The 22,991-nt window shown below is 38.1% G+C and overlaps 1 protein-coding gene across 1 annotated transcript in view; it reads right to left on the reverse strand.

Annotated features, from left to right (window-relative positions):
• Positions 1–1,755: 1,755 nt before the first annotated feature.
• Positions 1,756–22,991, reverse strand: part of LOC131064540 (rhodanese-like domain-containing protein 4, chloroplastic) — a 193,098-nt gene continuing 171,862 nt past the window's right edge. The window contains exons 7-8 of the mRNA XM_057998693.2: positions 2,291–2,530; positions 1,756–2,171 (exon numbers count right to left, since the gene is read on the reverse strand). Coding sequence (XP_057854676.1) covers positions 2,124–2,171; positions 2,291–2,530 — 288 coding nt within the window. The 3' untranslated portion in view covers positions 1,756–2,123. The remainder of the gene's footprint in view (positions 2,172–2,290; positions 2,531–22,991) is intronic.

Genomic DNA, 22,991 nt, shown 5'->3' on the forward strand with positions numbered 1-22,991 from the left:
AAATGGGAATGATCTTCAAAGCTATTCAAAAACATCATGACTGCCTCGAGAGTTTGAAAATATTAACATGCAATAACAACCTTACTGCCTCAAGAGTCTAAGAGTATCGACATTGATACTGCATAAAAGTCTTTAAAAGCTAGACAAAATTCACATCTAAAAGCAAAAAATTCATATCTACTTTAGCCATGCATCAAATGTCGATCCTATGCTTGGTCTCCAAACCGAGCATGACCCCTTCCTCTTGGACGACCCCTGCCCTTATCAGAAATAGCCGACCGCCAACGGCCCCTTCCCTCTTGAGGTGCATCACTACCCTCTCCTCTTGCAGGCAGACCATCTTGCTCTACTTTTGGAGGGAGGAAGCCATTTAATCTAGCGAAATGTCTGAATTCATCCTCCCTATCTTGATGACTTTTTGACTTTGATGACTCCTCCAAATTTGAAAAAACTTGATTTAAAGATCCGAAACTTGGAAACCCAAAACCAAAACCTTAAATTAAAAGAAAAAAAAACATGTCCCCAATGCGTGATGTGTGATTGTGTCACAACAAATAGTGAAAAAGAAATTTAAAGATTGGAATAAATTACTTGAAATGGATGATAAGGAAGACATTAAAAAAGTTGAGTAGGCAAAAATATATACAACTCGTAAGCTTGTTATTGCATTAGAAGTAATCTAATTGAAATGGCCCAAAAACATTTAGGAAAAAGGCATGGATATATGATTTGCTGATCGCTTAGCTACCAAGGAACACTAATTGCAGATAAGCATTAAACAAAACAATATGAGATAACACCACCTTTTAGAGGAGGCATTAAACAAGAAGTGTAGAAGTATTTTAGTTGATAGATTGATATATCTTTTTGTAATTGCTCTTTATTTTGGTTTTGGACAAAAATCACTTGAACCACAGAACTGAAGCATTGTTCCAGACCAAGTTAAAAATATATGTATCTCCAACCATTGAGAACGCTATTTTAGTACAGCTCATGCACAAAATCGATCAGGAGGAATCAAGCAATCATTAATTCTTCCTGATAAGGAATTCGCTCTGAAAACAAAACAAATGCTGGGACAAATGTGAGCAGTAAGATTCCATGTTTTAGATTGATTCAACATTAACAAATGTGAGCACTCTGTGGCACACTTACTGTATATGAGATTTTCAACATCCATTGGATTGAAATATTGAATTTTTTATTTCACCAAGTTTCAGATCACATTCTATAATTTATCGTCAGAATGGAAAAAAATGCTACAAAAATTATTAAATTGGCTTGATATAAAGTGTTATGAGATGCCTATGCAAGCACACAAACCATGATCTCTTAACACTATATTGAACTGATTCTACACTTTTCCTATCAATAACTCTCATCATTATAATAGTGATTTGAAATGTTGATGGAATAAAAAATACATACAATTATTTATAATTTTGAAACTCTAGATTAGATAAAATCTAAATCTTAAGAGTTATATTTTGCGACTGGAACCCAAATTGGACTTGAAGCGCCAATATTCATATGTAGACTATTAATTACTTTCTGATAAATTTGAAGAACATTTTTCAAAAATATTTGTGAACTTTCTATTATTATACGAACTTTGAAGTGCTTCCATTTGCTCGAAACATAGATATTTGAACTTGGAAGATAGATCGATTTGCCAAATTTTCTTGAAGGTGGGGCCAATAAGGTATCTAAGTTGATATCAAACAGTTCACAATTCTAATTCCTAATACCGTGTAATGATATCTACTGAATTAAGATACATTTAACCTTCAAACAGAAACATTTTTTACATGTGTTAATGCCTTCATAAAGCAGTTGAATCTGCATGAAGTTGCATATCCATAAAAAGCCTAAGGATGAAATGTCTGCAGACAAATGTGAAAATTCCAGAACCCTTGAAACTTGGATGACCAATATCAAGTCATGATAATTATGAACCATTATTACATCTGCCTGAGATTCTGAGCCGTTAGGGGCATTATAAATAAACGACATCGCATTACAACAGTCCTTTATGATTATACCATGAACAAGTTGACTAGCGCAGGCAGCAACCGAGGATAAAATTGATCCTAGAAAAAATGAGCTTGCCACTTCTGAGTTCTTCAAGGCCTTGATGGAATAGGTGATGATGGTGGTTTAAAGTCTGGATACTGTGGAAAAAGTGAAGGATGGCAAAGCAATAAGTACTACTTAAAAACCAAGAAAGCTTAAAGAACTAAAACTGAAAAATTGCAAGATTAAGATAAAAAAATAGAAAGAAACATTGTACATGAGGAAATGGTGACAAAGGTCGGAGCTTTGGAGTAGAATTTGAAGCAACACTTGAAGCTGTTTCTAGACTTTCAACAGGTGCAGGCTGAGGTACTGAATTTCCTCCCACCTCCGGGCTAGATGAAGCTGTCACCGGTGTAGAATCAGGGACAGCTGTTACCGGTGTAGAATCAGGGACTGCTACACCATTATCTGTGGCCTCGTATTGAGTTTTTGGAAGGAAAGCCTTTCCTATCTCCTGCACTCAAAAGAAGATGGCAAAAATGGTCTTAATAGTCTGATAGCATATACATGTACTATGTAAACTCAAAGGAAATAAAAAATATGCTATGCAAAGTAGACATATAAGACCATAAAAAGATGAATATAAGTAGAATTTTCATGTGGTCTACATACATGAGTTTCTAATTCACGCATTTCAATGAAAACTGAACTAATTACTTGAAAGTTTCAAAATGATGGAGAAGCAAATTGAACAATATATCGTATTTTGCAAATACTCCCAATTATTAAGTCTTTAAGGCATTATCTTACAAACAGTGTTTCCGTGAGAATTGTTTTTTGGGAATTCGATGTGTGTTTTTACTATTTAGTCATCTCAAGATGATCTCCATGAATAGACATTGTAGAGACACTGTGAGTAGTCGTTACACGGATGAATTTTTCCTTCATATATGACGGTAATAATTACAAGGAACCCACTTAGCACACGAGCACCTATAAGTATTTGTTTGTTAGGGGAGGATAATTGAATATAATCCACTATTTTGGCCTTTACACAAGAAAAAAGTATAGATTGGATAAAAAAATGTACTCTCAATAGAAGAGAATGTCATAACCTTGTATGAAAGTTGGCACTTTGTTATTGGGTATCTCTCTAATTGTATTACTTGCACAAATATCGGTTGATCATTTTGGGATTGAAATTAGTATCTTGATAATTGTTGAACATTGCAAAAACAATAAAAAAGGCCTTACCTGCTATTATGGAGTTTCTAAGAAAGCCTCACACTCTGCCTAAAAGCTAATTTATGGAGACAACTAGAGGAACCTAGAATTCTATCCTGTTGCCGCTGCTTGAGAATACAGAAGTTGTGGTTAGAATATCTCGGTGCTAAGAGTAAGTGCAACAACAATCAGAGAGCGAATTAAGTGTAACATTGGAGTCAAGCAAGATTGTCCCTCTTCCACTTAAGTCATAAGCCAACCATAAAGATAGATGAGTAAAATAATGATGATAAAATCAAGAAGCCTCCCCCTTTAATAAGTAGCATGCTCACAGAGGTCCAATCTCACATATACCTTGGAATTGATCTCTCTGAAGTTTTAAATTTAAACCGAAGTGTCGAAAACAGGATTGTTTGAAGGTAGAAAGATAACTATGGTCTTGAAAATAAGCATATATATGCCACATTAAATGACTGGAAGAAAATAAAGAGCCTTTCCAGCACTTTGGTCAACTAATTTACTCTCCCATAGGTATGAAATGCAAACTTATAGTATCTCATGTTCCCTAGATAATCCAAAATTTCGAAGCAAAATGACTGTAGAACTACATGGACAATAATATTGTGACATGTCAACTTCCAGTTTTTTCACAAAAAGAACACTTTTATCTTTGTAACTGTAAGAAGTTATTGTAAACTTAAAAATGTCACTAAAGAGTTTCTCATCATCATGATGAGCACAGAAAATCAAAGCAGCAATGTATTTGAATCAAGTAAGAATCCATCCACTGGAAGTTTTTGAGATTTTTTAAGTACAATTTCATGCTTGAGTTACTTCATAGTCACATCTTTTTGCTTCAGCCTCTCAAACACCTACTTCTCCCTATTTTCAAATTGTACCATGTCTTCTTTTCTGTAATTTCTTACATTTCTATTCCTTCTCTGCATCCCACATTTTTGTGTTCTCATAAATTTTGATGCCATAGAAAGTATATGATGACTGTTCTTATTTCAATCATATCTATATTGGAAATGTATGTCATAAAAGTATATGATGACTGTTCTTATTTCAAGTCCATAAAATATATTACAAGTTTCTCCTCTAACTAAACCACCTCAATTTGAAGCAGCCTCGAATCGAATGGCAAAGATTCTTCCTCAAAACTAATATCATCCTCAAGCATATCATGATCATCATCCAATGACTCCCCTCCTAATCTTTCCACTTCTAGTTACGCCTATGTTCTCCTTGCTATGATTAAGGTGACCTATGCGCTTCTCTGAGTGAGAGCATGGAAGAGGCAATAGGTGTCTCTTAACATCCCATTAATTATTACATTTAATGTAATGTTTTTCTTGCAAGTTTGGGCACCTAAGTTGGAGGGAAAATATTGGAAGCTAAACCAGTGTCTTTTCGAGTTCCATGGAAACATTTCAAAGGTTGTGGTCGCGAGGAATGAAGAGGCTCCTTTGGGAACCTTTATTGGTGGTTTTGGAGCTCTTGCTATTCTATAAATTCTGCCTTTGGGTGTAGATATCATATGTAACAGTTGAATGTAGATTTCTCTTCAGGAACAAAGAATGAATGGGAGGCATAAGGAGGTTGTTCACATGCACATAGATGCTGCTATGGTGGAGGCAATGAGGAAAATGGAAGTGATTGTATTGTAAGCATATTTATTATTGATAATGCAAATTTGTCCTCTCTTCTTGGAGGAGTTTTTTCTCACAAGGGTTTCTCCATGTAAATCTTGTGTAGTGTGGATGTTATGTTGCTGATTTATGCCTTATTGCTGCTATCTTATGCTGATATTATTCATTATGTATTGGTGTTATAAGTTCACATAAGATAGGTTTATTAGGAATGGTTTACAAATTAATTTTTGGTATCATAAAGAAGAAGGATCTAATCTTGGTTTTCCTCAATTGAACTTAATTTTCAGATTAGCATATGAGTTTGAGATTTTCATGTTGCAGCTATCCAAACATTGAATCGTGTCCTTTGATAAGTTTATTGGATACAAATTGATCTTCACAATCTTTGATATTGAACCCGTTTACTTCAACATTTGGTATTAGAGCTGAAGGTTACTAGTTCTAAGTATTCCTTTACTTTTGGTTTCTTAACTTGGAAAGCTTGTGGGAATCATTTAGAAGGAATTAGAGGTTGTTGGAAGGCTTTTGGGGCTGAAATGAATGTTCTATGAGTTAACTTTGTTTTGCAGATTTGTGAGATTGGAAACCATGGATATTATCAATGTGATCTATGATGGGCATGTGAAGCTCATGCTTATGGATCTTCATCAAGTTGTTTATGGTTTGGTAACCTGGAGCTCTTATTTATTATTTATTAATATGAGTGTATCCTCTTGTTTGGTGGTTTTGTTCCTTTACCTTGTGGTCATGTGTAGTGAGAAGGTGTTCATGTTGGATGGGTTTTGACATCTTGGTCACATGGAGATACATCAACAATTTGGACTACGTAATGGAGTGCTTATGTTGGATACATGGTATTGTGACATTTTCACACACTGCCCCATTGCAAATAGGGACCCTCACTTTTTTCTTGTAGGTTAATTCTTTTGCTTGGATTGCTTAGCTTGGCAACATTTAGGTCTCCCTTTAGGCTTATTTGGAGTCTTCTCAGCTCTAAGTGTTCAGGTGTTAGATAGAGTCAAGGTCTTCATTGAGTGAAGCTTCACAATGCAATCTTTAGGTCAAATCAAGGCATGAGTTCCATGATAGATGAGTAATCAAGCAAGTAGAGTACCTTACGGACAAGATGAGGAGACAAGAATCAATCGGATGAGGATGGTTGTCAAAGAGATTATATGTGAGGATGAGAGATGGATGGAAAGAAACACAAGTGGAGTATCTATTGTTTTCCTTGGATTTCCAAAAGGAAATTCAAGGGCAAAACCCTCACCAAAGATAAAATCAACATCATGAGGAGACAAAGTAAAGATGCAATCGGAGATTCCATGACCTCAAGGAATCCACGACTTGGTGGAATCCCCGACCTTGATGTGAAATGAAGGAATTTGTCCACAACTTGCTGGAATCCACAACTGGAAGGACTCAATGCTTAAATCAGACTAAAAGGTGGAATGATCGGTCTATCCTTAACCCTCACAAATCCATGATTTCAAGGGGAAATGATCAATCTTTCAAGGAAAAAGTGAAGTGTATGATTTGAGAGACTTGAGAAATCCACGATCTGATGGTGTAGTACAAATTTGTCCATGAGTTGGTTAAATCCGCGATTTTGCACGTTGCCTTCATTCTGTCAATGCCTTGATGGAATCCATGACTTGAGGGTGACGTCGAGTGAAAGTGGCATTAATTGAATTTATCCTTAAATCTTCAAAATCTGCAAAGAAAGTGCTTTTGATGATGAAGAAGAACTGAAGTGATCAACTCTTTCCTTGACTTGAGGTGAAGATCAGCACTTTTCCATGAGTCCACAAAATCCACGACCTTGGCAAATCCATCACTTGGAGAAATCCACGACTTTGAGATGGAATGCAATAATTTTGTCCTTCACTTGGTGAAATCCACAATATTTTGGTGAAGAGCAACATTTGTCCTTGATACCTTGGAATCCACGACTTGAGAGGAGGTGTGCAAATTTGTCCATGACTATGACTTTACCATGGAATTACCCATGCCATGAAGATGAAGGGCAAACCCACTTATACTCCTCCAAATCCACGAAATTGTCATTTTTGAAGACTAAGTTGACAAGAAATTTGTCCATGAGGTGAAGGAATCTGTTGACGTGTTTTATTGACAGCGTCGAACACAGAATAAAGTCACCAACGGTCACCTTATCCTTTCTTGATCAAGATCAGTCCGTATGCTAGGATTGCTTAAAGTTCAAACAGCTAATTCCAAGGTTCCTTCAGTGCGTGGATGTGACTCAGTTGTTTGATGGGTTTGTTGTTAACCCAAGGGGCCTTACGTGTGTTCAATTGAAGAAAACAATAAACTCATGTTAGCTCAAGGATTTCTACACGGATGATTTGCAATGAAAGCCCTAGTTTTAGATTTTTGTGATTTTCAAAATTATGCAAAAAGTAAATGAGAGAAGGGTAGAGAGAACTATGCTAAAGCTAATCTAATCCTAAGAACAGGAGACAGGATCACTCATGCAAAATCAAACCACGCTTCGTTTCGCCAGCACAACACAGCTACACGAAGGCAGTGCAATCTTCAAAGGGTGCATGGAGGTTTTTCAGATCACCAATATGGACCATCGGATCGAACAATCTTTACTGATGATCGAAGTTAAGTGTACACACATAACAAAAGGCTCAGGCTAACTTTGCACGGTATACAACAATCAGCTGCACACCAAAAGTATGAGCTCGGATTCTGCAACAAGTACTCCTATCAAATCCGGTTCTCCTAACAACATGCAAGCAAATCTAATCTAACTGAAGAGAGCAAGACCATGCAGATTGCTAAAATAGAACGAGAATACACCATCAAAATTGAACAATGTATTAAGTTGGCTACTTCAACAATCCTGATGCAACAATCTCAAATAATAATCTCTCCTCCCTTTACAAATGAGGGGGGTCACCCCTTTATATAGGCCTCAAGCCACGCAAACCCTAATTAGGGTTTCACCCCAGAAGATTCTCCACTCAAGATGCAACAAGGTGGGAATCGGCAATAAATACCCCATGAAGCCCATATACAATTATTTCATGACCCTAAAATAGCACCCACTAGTGCATTAAATGCACTCCACTATATCGATTACGCCTAGAATATAATAAACATCTCCATGCAAGGAATAAATGCCCATCATTCTTCATGCGACGGCGATATGCACAGAGAATTTGTCATAAAATCATAAATAAGGCGGCTGCATGCAAGAAGATTCCTCATGCGATGGCGACATGCATTGACCGGACCCACACTTAGTCAAAATACCCTCAGCATTAAATACACCACCTTTATTCAACTAAAAGATTCTCGTCCAAGAATGGACGACCATTATCCCGTTCATTTATGGCGTATGCAATGAATTTGTTGACAACGGCTTCCAACTCTCCAATGGAGACACTTGGCACATTTTCAATGTCGAATTCCATCAAGGCAATTTCTTCCTCGCTCTTGGAAAAGAACCTCTCCCACTCCATCATGATTTCCTATGTCTTCTTCATTATACCAGAAAATGAAGAAACATTTGCAAAATGTTCCTTAGGGAATGAAGCTACGAAGAAGAACTTGTGCAACTGAGATTTCAGGGAGTTCCCTCTCTGTCCTTGCTCTCTTTTGTGGAGGTTCTTCCTGCTGGACTTCTTGTTGAACCTCCTGTGGGACTTCCTGTTGGATATCCTTCTTCCTTGCTATCCTTGGTCTCTTTGGGGCATTTTTTCCTTTATCAATCTAGGCCTCCCCTCCTGCCTGGGCCTGTGAAGAGCCTTTGGCCGCCTCACTATGGGAATCTAGACTTCCCATTAGCTGATATGTCATATGAACATTTCCTTCTGCCAACTTCCTTATCTGTCGGTCAATCCAGTGCTTTGTGAATTTCAGCACTGGTCTAGCCAGGACATTCAAATCATCCATTTCAGATTCATACACACAAGTTTCACTTAGAAGATTATTGGGCAGGTGCCGAGGATGACCTTGAGGTCTAGAAGAAAATGCATTCCAGATTGCCCCTCGACACCATCAAGTTAAGTGAAATTTATCAAGTGAAGAAGGATTCAGATTTGCTGCAACCTGAATTTGAGAAAGTAAAAGATCAGCCCATTCTGTTGCCCGATTGGTCAAAACCCGAAATGGATGATTTGAATGTCCTGGCTAGACCAGTGCTGAAATTCACAAAGCACTGGATTGACTGGTAGATAAGGAAGTTGGCAGAAGGAAATGTTCATATGACATATCCGCTAATGGGAAGTCTAGATTCCCATAGTGAGGCGGCCGAAGGCTCTTCACGCGCCCAGGCAGGAGGGGAGGCCCGGATTGATAAAGGACAAAATGCCCCAAAGAAACCAAAGATAGCAAGGAAGAAGGACATCCAACAGGAAGTCCCAAAGGAGGTTCAACAAGAAGTCCAACAGGAAGAACCTCCACAAAAGAGAGCAAGGACAGAGAGGGAGCATTCACCGGCGAGTTCCTCGAGTGTGCAGGAAGTAGAAATGTTTTCACATCCAGTAGGTCCACCTCCAGAGAACATTCCAGCACCAGACATACTCAGCATTAACGCTTCACAAGGACACCATCAGCCAAGAAGTCAAAGACCAGAAAGTCCCTCACACTAGGAAGAGGCTCGTCAGGATAGCTTTGTGAGGAAGAGGCTCGTTAGGATAGCTTCGTGGAAGCTATCCTTGGCGAAATGGAAGAAGAGTCACAGGAGCAGGAGCAGGTAGAGGTTCATAGTCACTCCATCCCCGCTCCAGATTGATTGGTAGGAAGGCTAAGAAGGGAACCAAAAAAGGAAATTGATCCAGCTCGGGAGTTGGAAGAATTGTTGAAAAAGATGGATCAGCCAGCTGAAAGGAAGGCTCCTTGGAAATTTTCCAAGGTTGTCAGGGAAGAGTCTGGATCCCGGACCCTGCACATTGCTGAGTCTGCAGTAGATAAAGACAGGAACGAAATCAGGCAGGAGGGTTATGTTATCAGACAGATTGATCTTGGCCATGCTTCCACAGGTCAAGTAATGGGAGACTTTGAAGAATCTTCCTTAGCCATGAGGGAAAAGATGCTGAAATCAAAGGCGAAATGTAAGCAGCTGAGGGAAGACAATAGAGCCCTATGCGAGTACATCAGGAGTTTCAAAAGACCCCTCAGGGAGGCAGGTCCTTCATTCACTCCTTCCTCCCTTCCTAAGGAAGTTGTTCATGATGCGGAAGTTATTAGAGCGATGGCGCAAAACTCCAGGGAATGGATAGAAGATGTTTATACTGAAGCGGGAAAATTCGTCGAGGACTTGGCTCAGCTTCATTCAAAGTTCGTGACCCTCCTGAGCAGATTAGAGACAGCAGAAGGATTGTGGGAGGATGTGCATGTTTACCAGGACTCAACCATTCTGCGACTCAGGGCTCTGACAAAGATTCCACGGCAAATTCTGATTGATGGGAAAGTAATTCAGGAGAATGAAGCTTATGACTTTCCCGATGGTTCTACGCTGTGTGCTCAGGAAAGAACACCTTCGATAAATTCAGCATAGACTCCTTTACTTTGAAAGATTCCATCAGAGGGGTGCAGGAGGAAATCATCAGTGCAATTGAGGCATTGTTCGTAAGGAAACTCAATGACGGTGGAATAACAGTGAACTCCTTGAAATCTCAGTTGCACGAGGTTCATTCCCTAAGGAACATTTTGCAAATGTTTCTTCATTTTCCGGTATAATGAAGAAGACACAAGAAATCATGATGGAGTGGAGAGCTTCTTTTCCAAGAGCGAGGAAGAAATTGCCTTGATGGAATTCGACATTGAAAATGTACCAAGTGTCTCCATCGGAGAGCTGGAAGCCGTCGTCAACAAATTCATTACATACGCCATAAATGAATGGGATAATGGTCGTCCATTCTTGGACGAGAATCTTTTAGTTGAATAAAGGTGGCGTATTTAATGCCGAGGGTATTTTGACTAAGTGTGGGTCCGGTCAATGCATGTCGTCGTCACATGAGGAATCTTCTTGCACGCAGCCGCCTTATTTATGATTTTATGATAGATTCTCTGTGCATGTCGTCGTCGCATGAAGAATGATGGGCATTTATTCCTTGCATGGAGATGTTTATTATATTCTAGGCGTAATCGATATAGTGGGGTGCATTTAATGCACTAGTGGGCACTATTTTAGGCTCATGAAATAATTGTATATGGGCTTCATGGGGTATTTATTGCCGATTCCCACCTTGTTGCATCTTGAGTGGAGAATCTTCTGGGGTGAAACCCTAATTAGGGTTTGTGTGGCCTGAGGCGTATATAAAGGGGTGAACCCCCTCATTTCTAAAGGGAGGAGAGATTATTATCTGAGATTGTTGCATCAAGATTGTTGAAGTAGCCAACTTAATACATTGTTAGATTTTGATGGTGTATTCTCGTTCTATTTTAGCAATCTACATGGTCTTGCTCTCTTTAGTTAGATTAGATTTGCTTGCATGTTGTTAGGAGAACCGGATTTGATAGGAGTACTTGTTGCAGAATTCGAGCTCATAATTTTGGTGTGCAGCTGATTGTTGTATACCGTGCAAAGTTAGCTTGAGCCTTTTGTTATGTGTGTACGCTTAATTTCGATCATCAGTAAAGATTGTTCGATCCGATGGTCCATATTGGTGATCTAAAAAACCTCCACGCACCCTTTGAAGATTGCACCGCCTTCGTGTAGTTGTGCTCTGCTGGCGAAACGAAGCGTGGTTTGATTTTGCATGAGTGATCCCATCTCCTGTTCTTAGGATTAGATTAGCTTTAGCATAGTTCTCTCTACCCTTCTCTCATTTACTTTCTACATAATTTCGAAAATCACAAAAATCTAAAACTAGGGCTTTCATTGCAAATCATCTGTGTAGAGATCCTTGAGCTTGCATGAGTTTATTGTTTTCTTCAATTGAACACACGTAAGGCCCCTTGGGTTAACAACAAACCCATCAAACAATTGAGTCACATCCACGCACTAAAGGAACCTTGGAATTTGCCATTTGAACTTTAAGCAATCCTAGCATACAGACTGATCTTGAACAAGAGAGGATAAGGTGACCATTGGTGACTTTATTCTATGTTCGATGCTGTCAAAAAAACACGTCAACAGAATCCACGACCTCAAGAAATCCACAACCTCATGAAAACCATGCCCAAGCAAAATCCATGACTTCGTGACGAGATGCCAAGTTTATCCACGCCTAGGCTAATCCATGACTTGGAGGTCTTAAGGGTTAATGTGATAACCCTACCATACTACCCGATGTAAGCCCTACAATGATTTAATAAATTAAAGACAATTATTAAAATGATATAAGATATTAAATATGGTTAATATACTAAAGGAGGAGTTAAATTATTAAATAATATTAATATATTATTTACAAGGAATAAATTATTATATTTAAAGATGGGGAAATACATTGATATATTTAGATATATTAAAGATGGGGAAATAAACAAGCTTCGTGCCCTTACGGGAAGATCACGTGGACCCCCCCCCCCCGGGAAGTGGTGGGACGGGAAGCTGCAGCATAGGCTGCGACTACCGTCACACCCCTTCCCTCGGAAGGGAAGTGGTGTGACGGTAGCCGCAGCCTAGGCTGCGACCTGTCACACCCCTTCCCACGGAAGGGACCCCATGGAGGGACACGACTATTCCCCTCCACGGGTATATAACCCATACAAACCGCAAGACCAGAGGGGGCACGGGAGGATAGATGGAGATAGGAAGTACAACGGCATAGCCAGAGGAAGAGTAACGGAGAAGATCGCAGAGGTGCCATAGGTACGTATATGTGTGTGGATGTGTGTGTCACACACACACAAATAAATAAAATGTCATTATTATTATTATAATGGTAGTTGCAGAATTATGTCATGATTATTATATGTATAGAATTATGTCATGATTATTATAATATGTATGTTACAGAATTATGTCATCATTATTACAATGTTGTATGTTACAGAATTTTAACATAAGGTTGTATGTCACAAGATTATAATTTAAGTAATAATGATAATATGAATTATAATGCAAATGATATTGATAATATGAATTGTTATGAAATGTTGTATATCAATGAATGGCAATAATGTGATTATATGATGGAGGCTATTGGGAGGAAATCCTCGTAGTCTAATTCAGGGATTATGATAATCCCTGGTAGGCAATATATACTGAATATCTATATGCATATATGTATGGCTTGGGTGACAAAGGGTCATCCAAGAAGAGACGGATCTGGACGGTCCTCTCTGGTAGACTTGGATGATGAGATGCATCATCCAAGGCAAGGAATTGATCATATATGATGGTCTTCCTTGGTATGGCTTGGGTGTAAGAAATTACATCCAAGACAGGAATCAAATTAACCTTCGATTGTTGTATTCTAATAATCTGTTTTGCAGAGCAGTGATCTCTAACTAGTAGGGACATTACAGTTAAGTTGAGTAAGAGTTGCACTAACAAATTCATCCTTGAACCTTCAAAATCCACAAACAAGGTGTTTCTAATGATCAAGATGGGTGAGAGCTAAAGCGATCAATTTTTCCAATGACTCTCTCAAATCCATGAAAAGTGATGCAATAGCAAAACTTTCCTTTGAGTGCAAGAAATCCACAACTTTTGAAGAGGTATCCAATTTTGTCCTTCACCTCACAAAATCCACAACTTTTGGTGGAAGGCACAAATTTTCCATGAGTTGAAAGAATCCACAACCTTGACAAACCCACTTTGAGAAATCCACAACAAAAGGAAATCCACGACCTAAGCAAATCCACGCCATTTAAGACTTGATAGGGAAGCAAGGTGGAAGGTGATGGGGCGTGTTGATTCAAACTCCGAGAAGACAAAACGTTCAAATTCAAATTCAAAAAGGGAAGTGGAAGGTCGACTCACTTAAGAATTAAAACACCAAGGTTTGTGTCTCAAGCTTCAATGCCTATATAAGATGGATGAGCATTTCATTTGCTCATCAATTCGATTCAATCCTAATCAAGGCAGATCAACCCAGCAAACAAAATCAGATCAATAGGAGGCAGATATGAGTTAGATCATCAACAAAAAGTGAATTGCAAACAACAAAGGCAAACTCCAAACAAAACAAGCAAATTTTATCAAGCATTAAGGCAAAATTGACCAGGTCGCCATTGAAAGCAACTTCTTCAGCAGTGAGGGTGGCAGATTTCCATTAGCAGAGAATGATCTTCATCACACCTGAAAGTGCAGATCAGACCCAAACCATGCATTTCCAGATCTGAAATAAAAAAATTATGAGTTTGAAATATCATTTCCAGACCTGTATCAACTTTTCCAGATTTAACATTTCCATATTTGGGGAAGGTTTTAAGAGGCATAGTTTGTAAAGTGTTAATGTTATTTCATTCATTTCTTAGAGTTTCTTGATTCAAAATCTGTTTCTTTTCCAGGTTTGATGTAAGGAATGCAAAGATGATGAAGCATGAAATGGAAGAACTCAAACAATGCAATAAGGAGGAATCAAGATTCAAGTTCAAGAAAGGATGAAGATACAATTTAGAGGACAACATTTTACAAGGATATCAAGATGCTACAACATGAAGGGAAACACAAAGAAGGAATTCCGAAGTGTTGAGAACACGGTTATACTGAGAGAGAGGGGGGGAAGGGGGGAGGTGGGCGAGGGGGCCGGTGAATCAGTATGACAAACTTTTACTTTTTCAACTTAATATTATAAACATATATCTTTATCCCAAAAACATATTCACTCCATGTTAACATTCACATGTGATCTAATTATTATGAACACAAGTAGAACACAAGATATATACATGGAAACCCTTACGGGAGAAAACCACAGTAATATTGCTTCCTTATATACAAGAAACTCTCTTGCAAATTTGTAGGTATCAACCCACTAGAGGCACCAACCCCTCATTCTATTTGTGAGAAACTTTCCCACTAGAGGCACAAACCCCTCATTCAAATTCCACCTTTTGAGGATGATGGATGATCCTATTCTTCACAAGTTATGCTATACTTTTTCTTCTCAGATTGATCCCAAGTCTGGTACAAGTCTGATCTCAAATCTGCCTTAATGCCTTCCTCAAATTTGCATATATTCCCTTTTGGAATTGCATATACTTCTCTGTCAAATCTGCAGATAACTCTCTTCAAATATGAATATATATACTTATATATCTGCTGCCATATACTCAGAAATCTCCTTTTAACAATCTTCTATCCATTCTCTACAAGTCTGCTCATATATGATATGCCTTTGTACACATTTCACTCTACAAACCACAAACATTTATTTTTTTAACATTTGCATTTCTATTCTTCTTTATTTATACCACCAAATTCCAAGAGTCATATCTCTTGGGAAACAATATTTCATTCAAATAGTCATGTCACTTTGTTATACTTTTAATAACCAAATTTGAAGGCAGATCACAGGATTGCAGCCTTTGGGAAATGATGCCTTTTATCTTTTATTAGCAAATTAGTTTAACTACAAATCATTTCCGCACCCCTTCATAACACAATGGGTTATCTTTAATTTATTCTCTGTTCATCTTTTCTCAAAAACGGATTAATGCTTATCGAAGTTTCCATGTATGATCTCTGCCGTTGCTTTACCCTTCTTGATCGCATCACTTCATGATTATCGTGGTTTACAATGATTCTTTAATCACTTTTTATATATGCCTCGGCCACAGTTGCTATTAATCTTCAGCAACTAATCCTTTATATTGATCACAGTCTTTTAATAAACTTATTAATGCAGATTACTTTCTTTGAAGACAAATTCGTACTTTCTCATGTGAATCAGTCTGCATCCTTAATCGTACTACTCAGTCCAACTGCTTTGTTCTCATTAATGGATATCGGGAATTCACTCTTCACCAAACAAATCACTTTCTGTTAAATCACTGGAAACATAATTCGCTTGGTTTATGGTTAAGAAACTTGATCGCTGGTATACGTGCCTTTATTGATAACTATTCATAAATCTTTATTTGCCATTGTTGTGCACATTGGATCGGTTTTGGAGAACAAATTGATGCACATAAATCGTTGTCATAAAGGAAGTTACCAAGACATATGAATAATTGTTTTGGGCTTCATATATATAAGCATCCTTATAATAAAGCAGACTATTTTTGAATCAATACACATCACAAATCATAGACAAGGCGAGAATCCTTTATAAGACATTCTTATTATTTAGGTCTGCTCAACTCCTTATTTCATTGATTACTTCAAATGCTGCATAGAATTTATGATTGTTGTCTATTCTTCAATACATAGTCGATTCCACTGAAATATATCTTTGTAATGTCTCCTTTTTAGCTCGTTCCTGTCTTGATGGTTTAGCCTATTATTTTGGCCTTCGTAGGCTAAAGCAGATGGTTACAAGGTCCTAGTGGGCAGTTGGAACAGTGTTCTCTTCTCCGGAATTCAGTTTGGTTCAGGACTGGCCTTCGTTTGACTCAATTTCTCACACTTACTATTTATAGTATGTCAGTGGATGATTGAGAGGGACCCCCTTACTATTTTTATTAAGACACCTAGATGCATTGGGATCTACAGTGTCTGATGGCATGGTGAAATAATAAATATTGAAGGAGATATTAATGTTTTAGTGGCTTAAATGATATTAAAATATTTAAAAGTGATATTATAAAGTTATAACTTAACTTTATAACGTGAGGGTCAAATCATCATTAAAAGGGGGCCATGCTTTTAATTAATTATTGAGCGCCTAGCCAAGGAGAAAATTAAATGACATAAAGCACAAACATTAAAACATTTTAAATGAGAATTAAAATGTGCTTTTTGGAGGGAAATCGACTTCTGGAGAAGTGTTATATAAACAGCCAAAGAGAGGTCGATTATTGATTATTATTGAGCATTTGCTTGATAAATTATGTTCTGTGAGGAGAAGAGAAGGGATTTCTGCCTTCTTCAGCCATTGGGAACGAAATCTCTCATTGGTTTTTAATCTTGAGGATGTGAAATATCAGCTGAATCATTGCTTGATCATGGACTTCAGAGGTTCAATCTGTGCAATGAGGAGGGTCTTATTCAGTATTTGAGCAGATTATCGTAGGGGTCTGATTTGCAGCCTTTGAAGAAGGTAACTCTGAGACTGAGGGGGAGGAATCTTCAAGTGCCAAGCTGGTTCGATTTCCATATTTATTGCTTGCAAAATTTAGAGTTGCATAAAGGATGGGCACACCTTTGTGGTGGTGAGATTTTGACTAGTAGGGCAAGAAAAAATACATTCATGCCTTGGCGGTGATCACTGGGCAGCACGGAGGCTAGGTGCATCAAGTTATGAGGCAATTATGAAGTCTATATGAAGCAATTGATCAAGTACATGCTGCTGCTATTTCATCATCAGGTTCTTTGATGTATTTTGCATTATTATATCCATTTGCATATGGTGCTGCTGTAGATGCACATTTTGTATCAGACTTTGTAATGGCATTTGGATTGTGAGGCATAACAACTTTTACTTGGTTTAGCATATAAATGAAGGAGATACAGGTTGCATGCCATTTGTTTGTCAAAATGCTTAATTCTTGTAAGTGACTAGTTTGCATAAAGATTTGCATTTGGGAATTGAAAGATGCATGCTAAGTGTTAGCATTAATACCTAGTTGTTGTATGTGCATATTGGTTATCCTAGAATGCATGGAAAGTGTTTGACAATATGTCAACTCGCTGTACAAGTTGATTTCAGTCACTTATATGTATGAGAAAGGTCAAAAACAGTTAGTATATCATTCCTATTATATTATCAACCAATCATGCATCATTAGAAGCATTCAAAAACATCATTTGCAAGCATTTTGATCACATTTGACATCATTCCAAGCAAGCATAAACAAACTGAAACACAAATCCAGCAAGCATAGAGGTTGTATGCAAAGTGTTTGATGATATTCCTTGAGCCTCTAATCGGCAGTTTGAGGTCAAAACTAGCAAGGGATTTTACAATCTTTTACTTGTAACTCTCCATAAAGTTGCCAGCTATAGAAGAACAAATCGCCACATGGATATTTCTTGTTATTGCTGTTATTAAATCACTTCATATCCTATAGATTTTGCATCAGATTGTCAAAACGTACTTGAAAGGTTTGCATAGTATGAACAAGGCCTATTCTCATCATGAAACTGCAATCAGAAGAGATACTCCAAACGGTTGTTGGAACCACCGTGCGGTGATCACACCGACGGTTGGACAGCGCTGGAGGTTAGCCCGGCAGTAAACCGGTTGATGAACCACCTCCCTCGGTTGCTTGCACAGGCATCGCTGGCACAACAGGCCCGCCTGGAGGAGATTGCCCAGGAAGAGCGACGACAACAAATCCTGCAACACTACGAAGAGAACAGCCGACGGGAAACGGAAAGAGATGGCGCCAGGCCAGGAGGGAATTGAACCGTGAACTTCTTATTTTCAAATAAAAGTGTCATTGACACGAGTTGTACTTGAGCAGATGAATGAATAGAAGATCCGACATACTTTGTCTGCTATTTACGGCATTATTCTGCGTTATGTTCTTTATGTCCTAAGTTATTCACCTGAGAGGGCAAACATTTGGCGCCGCTGCCTAGACGAACTCGGGAACGGAAGACACGGATGGCGCACAGACACAATGGGCCTACCCGTTGGTGAAGTAAACCCGGAGGCCAACGACGCACGGACAGAACTTTACACAGGAGAAGACACGGCAACGCGAGAATTTTCAATTCTGCTCCAGGTAGCCATTCAGACATACGTTCGACGAGAAGCGGCAGAGGCAAAAATCCCACCAAGTGTCGTGTGGACAGCGCTGGAGGTTAGCCCAGCAGTAAACTGGTTGATGAACCACCTCCCCCGGTCGCTTGCACAGGCATCGCTGGCACAACAGGCCCGCCTGGAGGAGATTGCCCAGGAAGAGCAACGACAACAAATCCTGCAACGCTACGAAGAGAACAGCCGACGGGAAACGGAAAGAGATGGCGTCAGGCCAGGAGGGAATTGAACCGTGAACTTCTTATTTTCAAATAAAAGTGTCATTGACACGAGTTGTACTTGAGCAGATGAATGAATAGAAGATCCGACATACTTTGTCTGCTATTTACGGCATTATTCTGCATTATGTTCTTTATGTCCTAAGTTATTCACCCGAGAGGGCAAACAGTTGTGACATAGAGTCTTCATCATTGCCATAATCACTGCAGGCAAGAGTATTCTAAGGTGAACTACCTTCATCGAATTTACTCAACAAATAGGCTTAGGCCTTTTCTTTGCCAACACCTTTTGATAATATGTTTAGATCAACGCCACCATTATATATGATCTTAACTTTATCCACATCATTTGGCCTTTGATATCAATGATAATGAATCCAACAATCTTGTCCATTCACTTTGACATTAATGACGATATTTCCATTTGAATTGTGTATTAAGCTCTTTGATATAAATCACAGCTGTCCAATTCCCTAACAGCTAATGGAATTCTCACCTTTGACATCAATGACAACATTCAAACACAAAGGAATGAAGAAGCAGCTGTGGCATCAAGGGTTCATTCCAATACAAATCAAGAAGAATACTACTCTAGCAAGCACAAGAATGCAAGGGAGGCTAGCATCAAAATCTTTAACATGAGAGATGGAGCAAAAGCAACATGAGGATGATGAAAGATCAACACATTTGAAGGTAGACTTGGAGAGAGGTTCAAGGACATCACATCAAGATAGAGCAATGAAGAGGAGGAAATTTCGCAATTATCTTGAATTTCCGAATATCCCCACATCAATACAATGATCAAGGTCAAGAGCAATCAAGATGAAGGATTCCAAGCTTGAAAGGTGAAGCACATCATGAGATGAATTCCCAAGTATGAAGAAGGATAAGTGAAAGTGATCAAATCAGATTAGATGATGCAATTTAGGAATATGTCCCACTATCGACATTCATCAAAGAGCAATTTGAAATGTTAAGCATCAAGAGATATTGCTCAACCGCAAACAAATGTGATGAGTTACAGGGAGTAAGTTAGGGTGGCGACAACTCACCTTCATCCACCAATTAAGGCCAATATGTCCAAGTTCAATGAACCTGATTTATTCAAAGATGGAGCAAGTGACACATGTCACTCCATCAAAAATTGCTTATCTTACCTAACCTCAATTCCTATTGGTTAAAAATATGTTGGACGTATCCATTGTAATGTAATTTAATCATTGGCCGAGAATTAGTTGTAACTAACCCTAATTAGGGTATTGTCTTGTAATCTTGGCCATTGATTTGGATTTGATCCTAGCCATTCATTTGTAAAAAGGGCTTGTTCTCCTCATTTGTAAAGGTTAATAGTGGAATAATAGTTCATTAGTAAATAGTTGGTAGAAGTAGAAGTAGAGTAGGAGGAAAGAAATTGTTACCAAGACTTATGGAAATAAATACTTGATTTCATTGAAGTTAAGGTGGATTTTTGTGTTATTTCTACATTTTGCATGGTTTTTTATTACTTCTCAAGGTTAATTAAAGTTCATTGATTATGGTGAATTCTTATGAAGATATCGTGATGAATTCCTTGGTTCATACTTTTTGTAGTTTGTTGATTGTAAGATATAGTGTAAAGTTAGCCTAAACCTAATTATTGTGCTAAGTTCGACTATGGATACTTGTTCAAGTTGTGCCAGCATTGGGTATTTGAGTGATGTATTCACAGTATGAAAATCTTCCATTTCCTTAGAAGATTGCATCAAGTTTGTGTAGTTGTTGTCATCATAGCGAAGCACACCTTGGTGTAAGGGAATTTCTCTATCTAAGTAACATTCATCGTCATCATTGATCTTAAGAGTAGCATAGTCTCTCTAAACCCTTATCCTTTTTATCTTTATTTTCCAAGTTGAGTTAGATTCCATGTTCTAGCTAAGTTCAAGTATAAACGTAAGCCCCCTTGTGATTCCAACATTATCACATCAAACCATTGAGCTTATCCACACATCAAGACCAAACATTAGGAATCTTGGAGTCACCTCATATGATCACAAAGTTTAGCATTTGAGGAAATTTTGTTCAAGAGAGTATAAGATACTTGGTATTTTATTCTGTGTTTGAGGTGCATAAAAAACACATCAACACATGGTTTTAGTCCATGGTTACATGAAAGCGTTGGAAGATAAACCACTGACCTCTTTTGTGAGTTGTGAAGCTGAAATGTTTCATATAGTTTAAGCTCCTAGACAACTTTCCTTTATTGTTGGGTTATAGTGACCTCTTGTTTTCAGTTGTTGGGTGTTGTAGATTTGTGCTTATTCCATTGTTCATATGACATGTATAATGTGAATGACTAGATGTTTAAATCGATTTTAGTTTTACAAAGATGGTTTTGCGGGTTTTACATGTTGACTAAAATTTGTTGTATGTAGATCTATGGTAAGACTAGATTCAGGGTGTTCTAGATGGAGACAATTACAAGTTTGCATAGTTGCTTGGAAGGTTCTTATTGATCTATGGTTACTACTAGATTCAGGGTGTTCTAGATGGAGACAATTACGGGTTTGCATGGTTGCTTGGAAGGTTCTTATTGATCTATGGTTACCCCTTTGTGGGTTTGTTTGGATATAGCGTTGATTCTAGTGTTTGAGTCTTGGAAATCCATATATTATGCCTGATTATCTCTATTATGAATGATACTGATGTTGGGTTGAATCTTTTTGTTATTTGAAATTGGAGTATTGATCAAGTATTTTTTCTTTCAGATGTTGCATATGTGACAATCTTGTAAATTGTCTGATGAAGATTCGGTTCGGTAGGCCTTGTTGTTGGTCACCATTACTGCATTAGTATGATTATTGTAGTGAGAAAAGGGTTATTTGGAGTACTTGATATAGTTGATCATTTGAATCTTAGTAGTAGATTATGGTGCATGAGAAACTCTATTCTTTTTTAGTGGAGTTTTGGTAATGATGTTGTTCATGATGCCATGTATAACTCAATATCACTTTCAATGGGAGTTTTATGCAATTACATAATGTGTTCTATCTTCTTTGTTTCAAGATTTTGGTTCTAAGCTGTTGTGGTTGCAGTTATTGTGAGCCATGGTCAATCTTTGATTAGAATATGGTTGGTCTTTTGCAATGGGTGTTAGTGTCATGTGGAGCTCTTGGATTCTACCTTTTGAATGCAATAAGAGTTTGACATCTTTGGTTCCATTGACAAAGGATGTGTAGTTGTATCTTCTTAGTTTGGAGATCATGGTTTGACTCTTCCTTTTGGGAGCTCTTGGTTGATTTCGATCATTTTGAGGCCACAGAGGATCTTCAATTGAGGATGGTTGTCACAATGCCTGAAGAGATTGGTTAACGGTTCAATGGGAGCTCTGGGAGTGATGTGGATTCATCATTTGATGATGGATGGTTATCTTCATGTGATTTGGAGATGTTGACATCTTGGTTTACCATGGAGGACTCTTGAGGCTTTGTGAGGTGTTGTTTGTTCTCTTTGGTTTGAGTATTAATCATTTGCTTGAAGCTTCACGATTTTGTAGGGTTGTGTTGACGTGTATTTTGTACACAATCATACACAGAATAAAATACCGACAGGCATCTTATCCTCTCTTGAGAAAATAGTCTCTAACTGCTGAAGATCTGCAAAAAGGATCAGTTAGATGGACTCCAAGGTTCTTTTAGTGGGGTCTCCACGTGTGGACAAGCTTTTAGTGGTATGATGTGATTTGCTGTTTCCTTCAAGGCTTCTTACGGATTCAATGGTTCGAAGATTTCACTAATCTAAAAGGAACTTTCAAAAAAAAATGGAAAAAGGACAGGGTTTAAGTAAATCTAATCTAGCCTAACCCTAGGAACGACTTAGCATGAATGAGATTTGGCAAGACTCAACCAATTTCAATTTTGCCATAAGATAACAACTCAACTGAAATTAGTGCGATCTTCTAAGGTAATAATGGTGTTCAATGCATCAAAGACCAAGGACACTACTACGAAGGTACATATCCTAGATGCGAAAATGCTTGAAGGTTAAGGACTCAAAGTGTTTTCCAGTCGACCACGCAAGGCGTTCCTACAATCAGCAAGAAG

The sequence above is a fragment of the Cryptomeria japonica genome, chromosome 4 (genome assembly GCF_030272615.1).
Source record: "Cryptomeria japonica chromosome 4, Sugi_1.0, whole genome shotgun sequence".
NCBI classification, from domain to species: domain Eukaryota; kingdom Viridiplantae; phylum Streptophyta; class Pinopsida; order Cupressales; family Cupressaceae; genus Cryptomeria; species Cryptomeria japonica.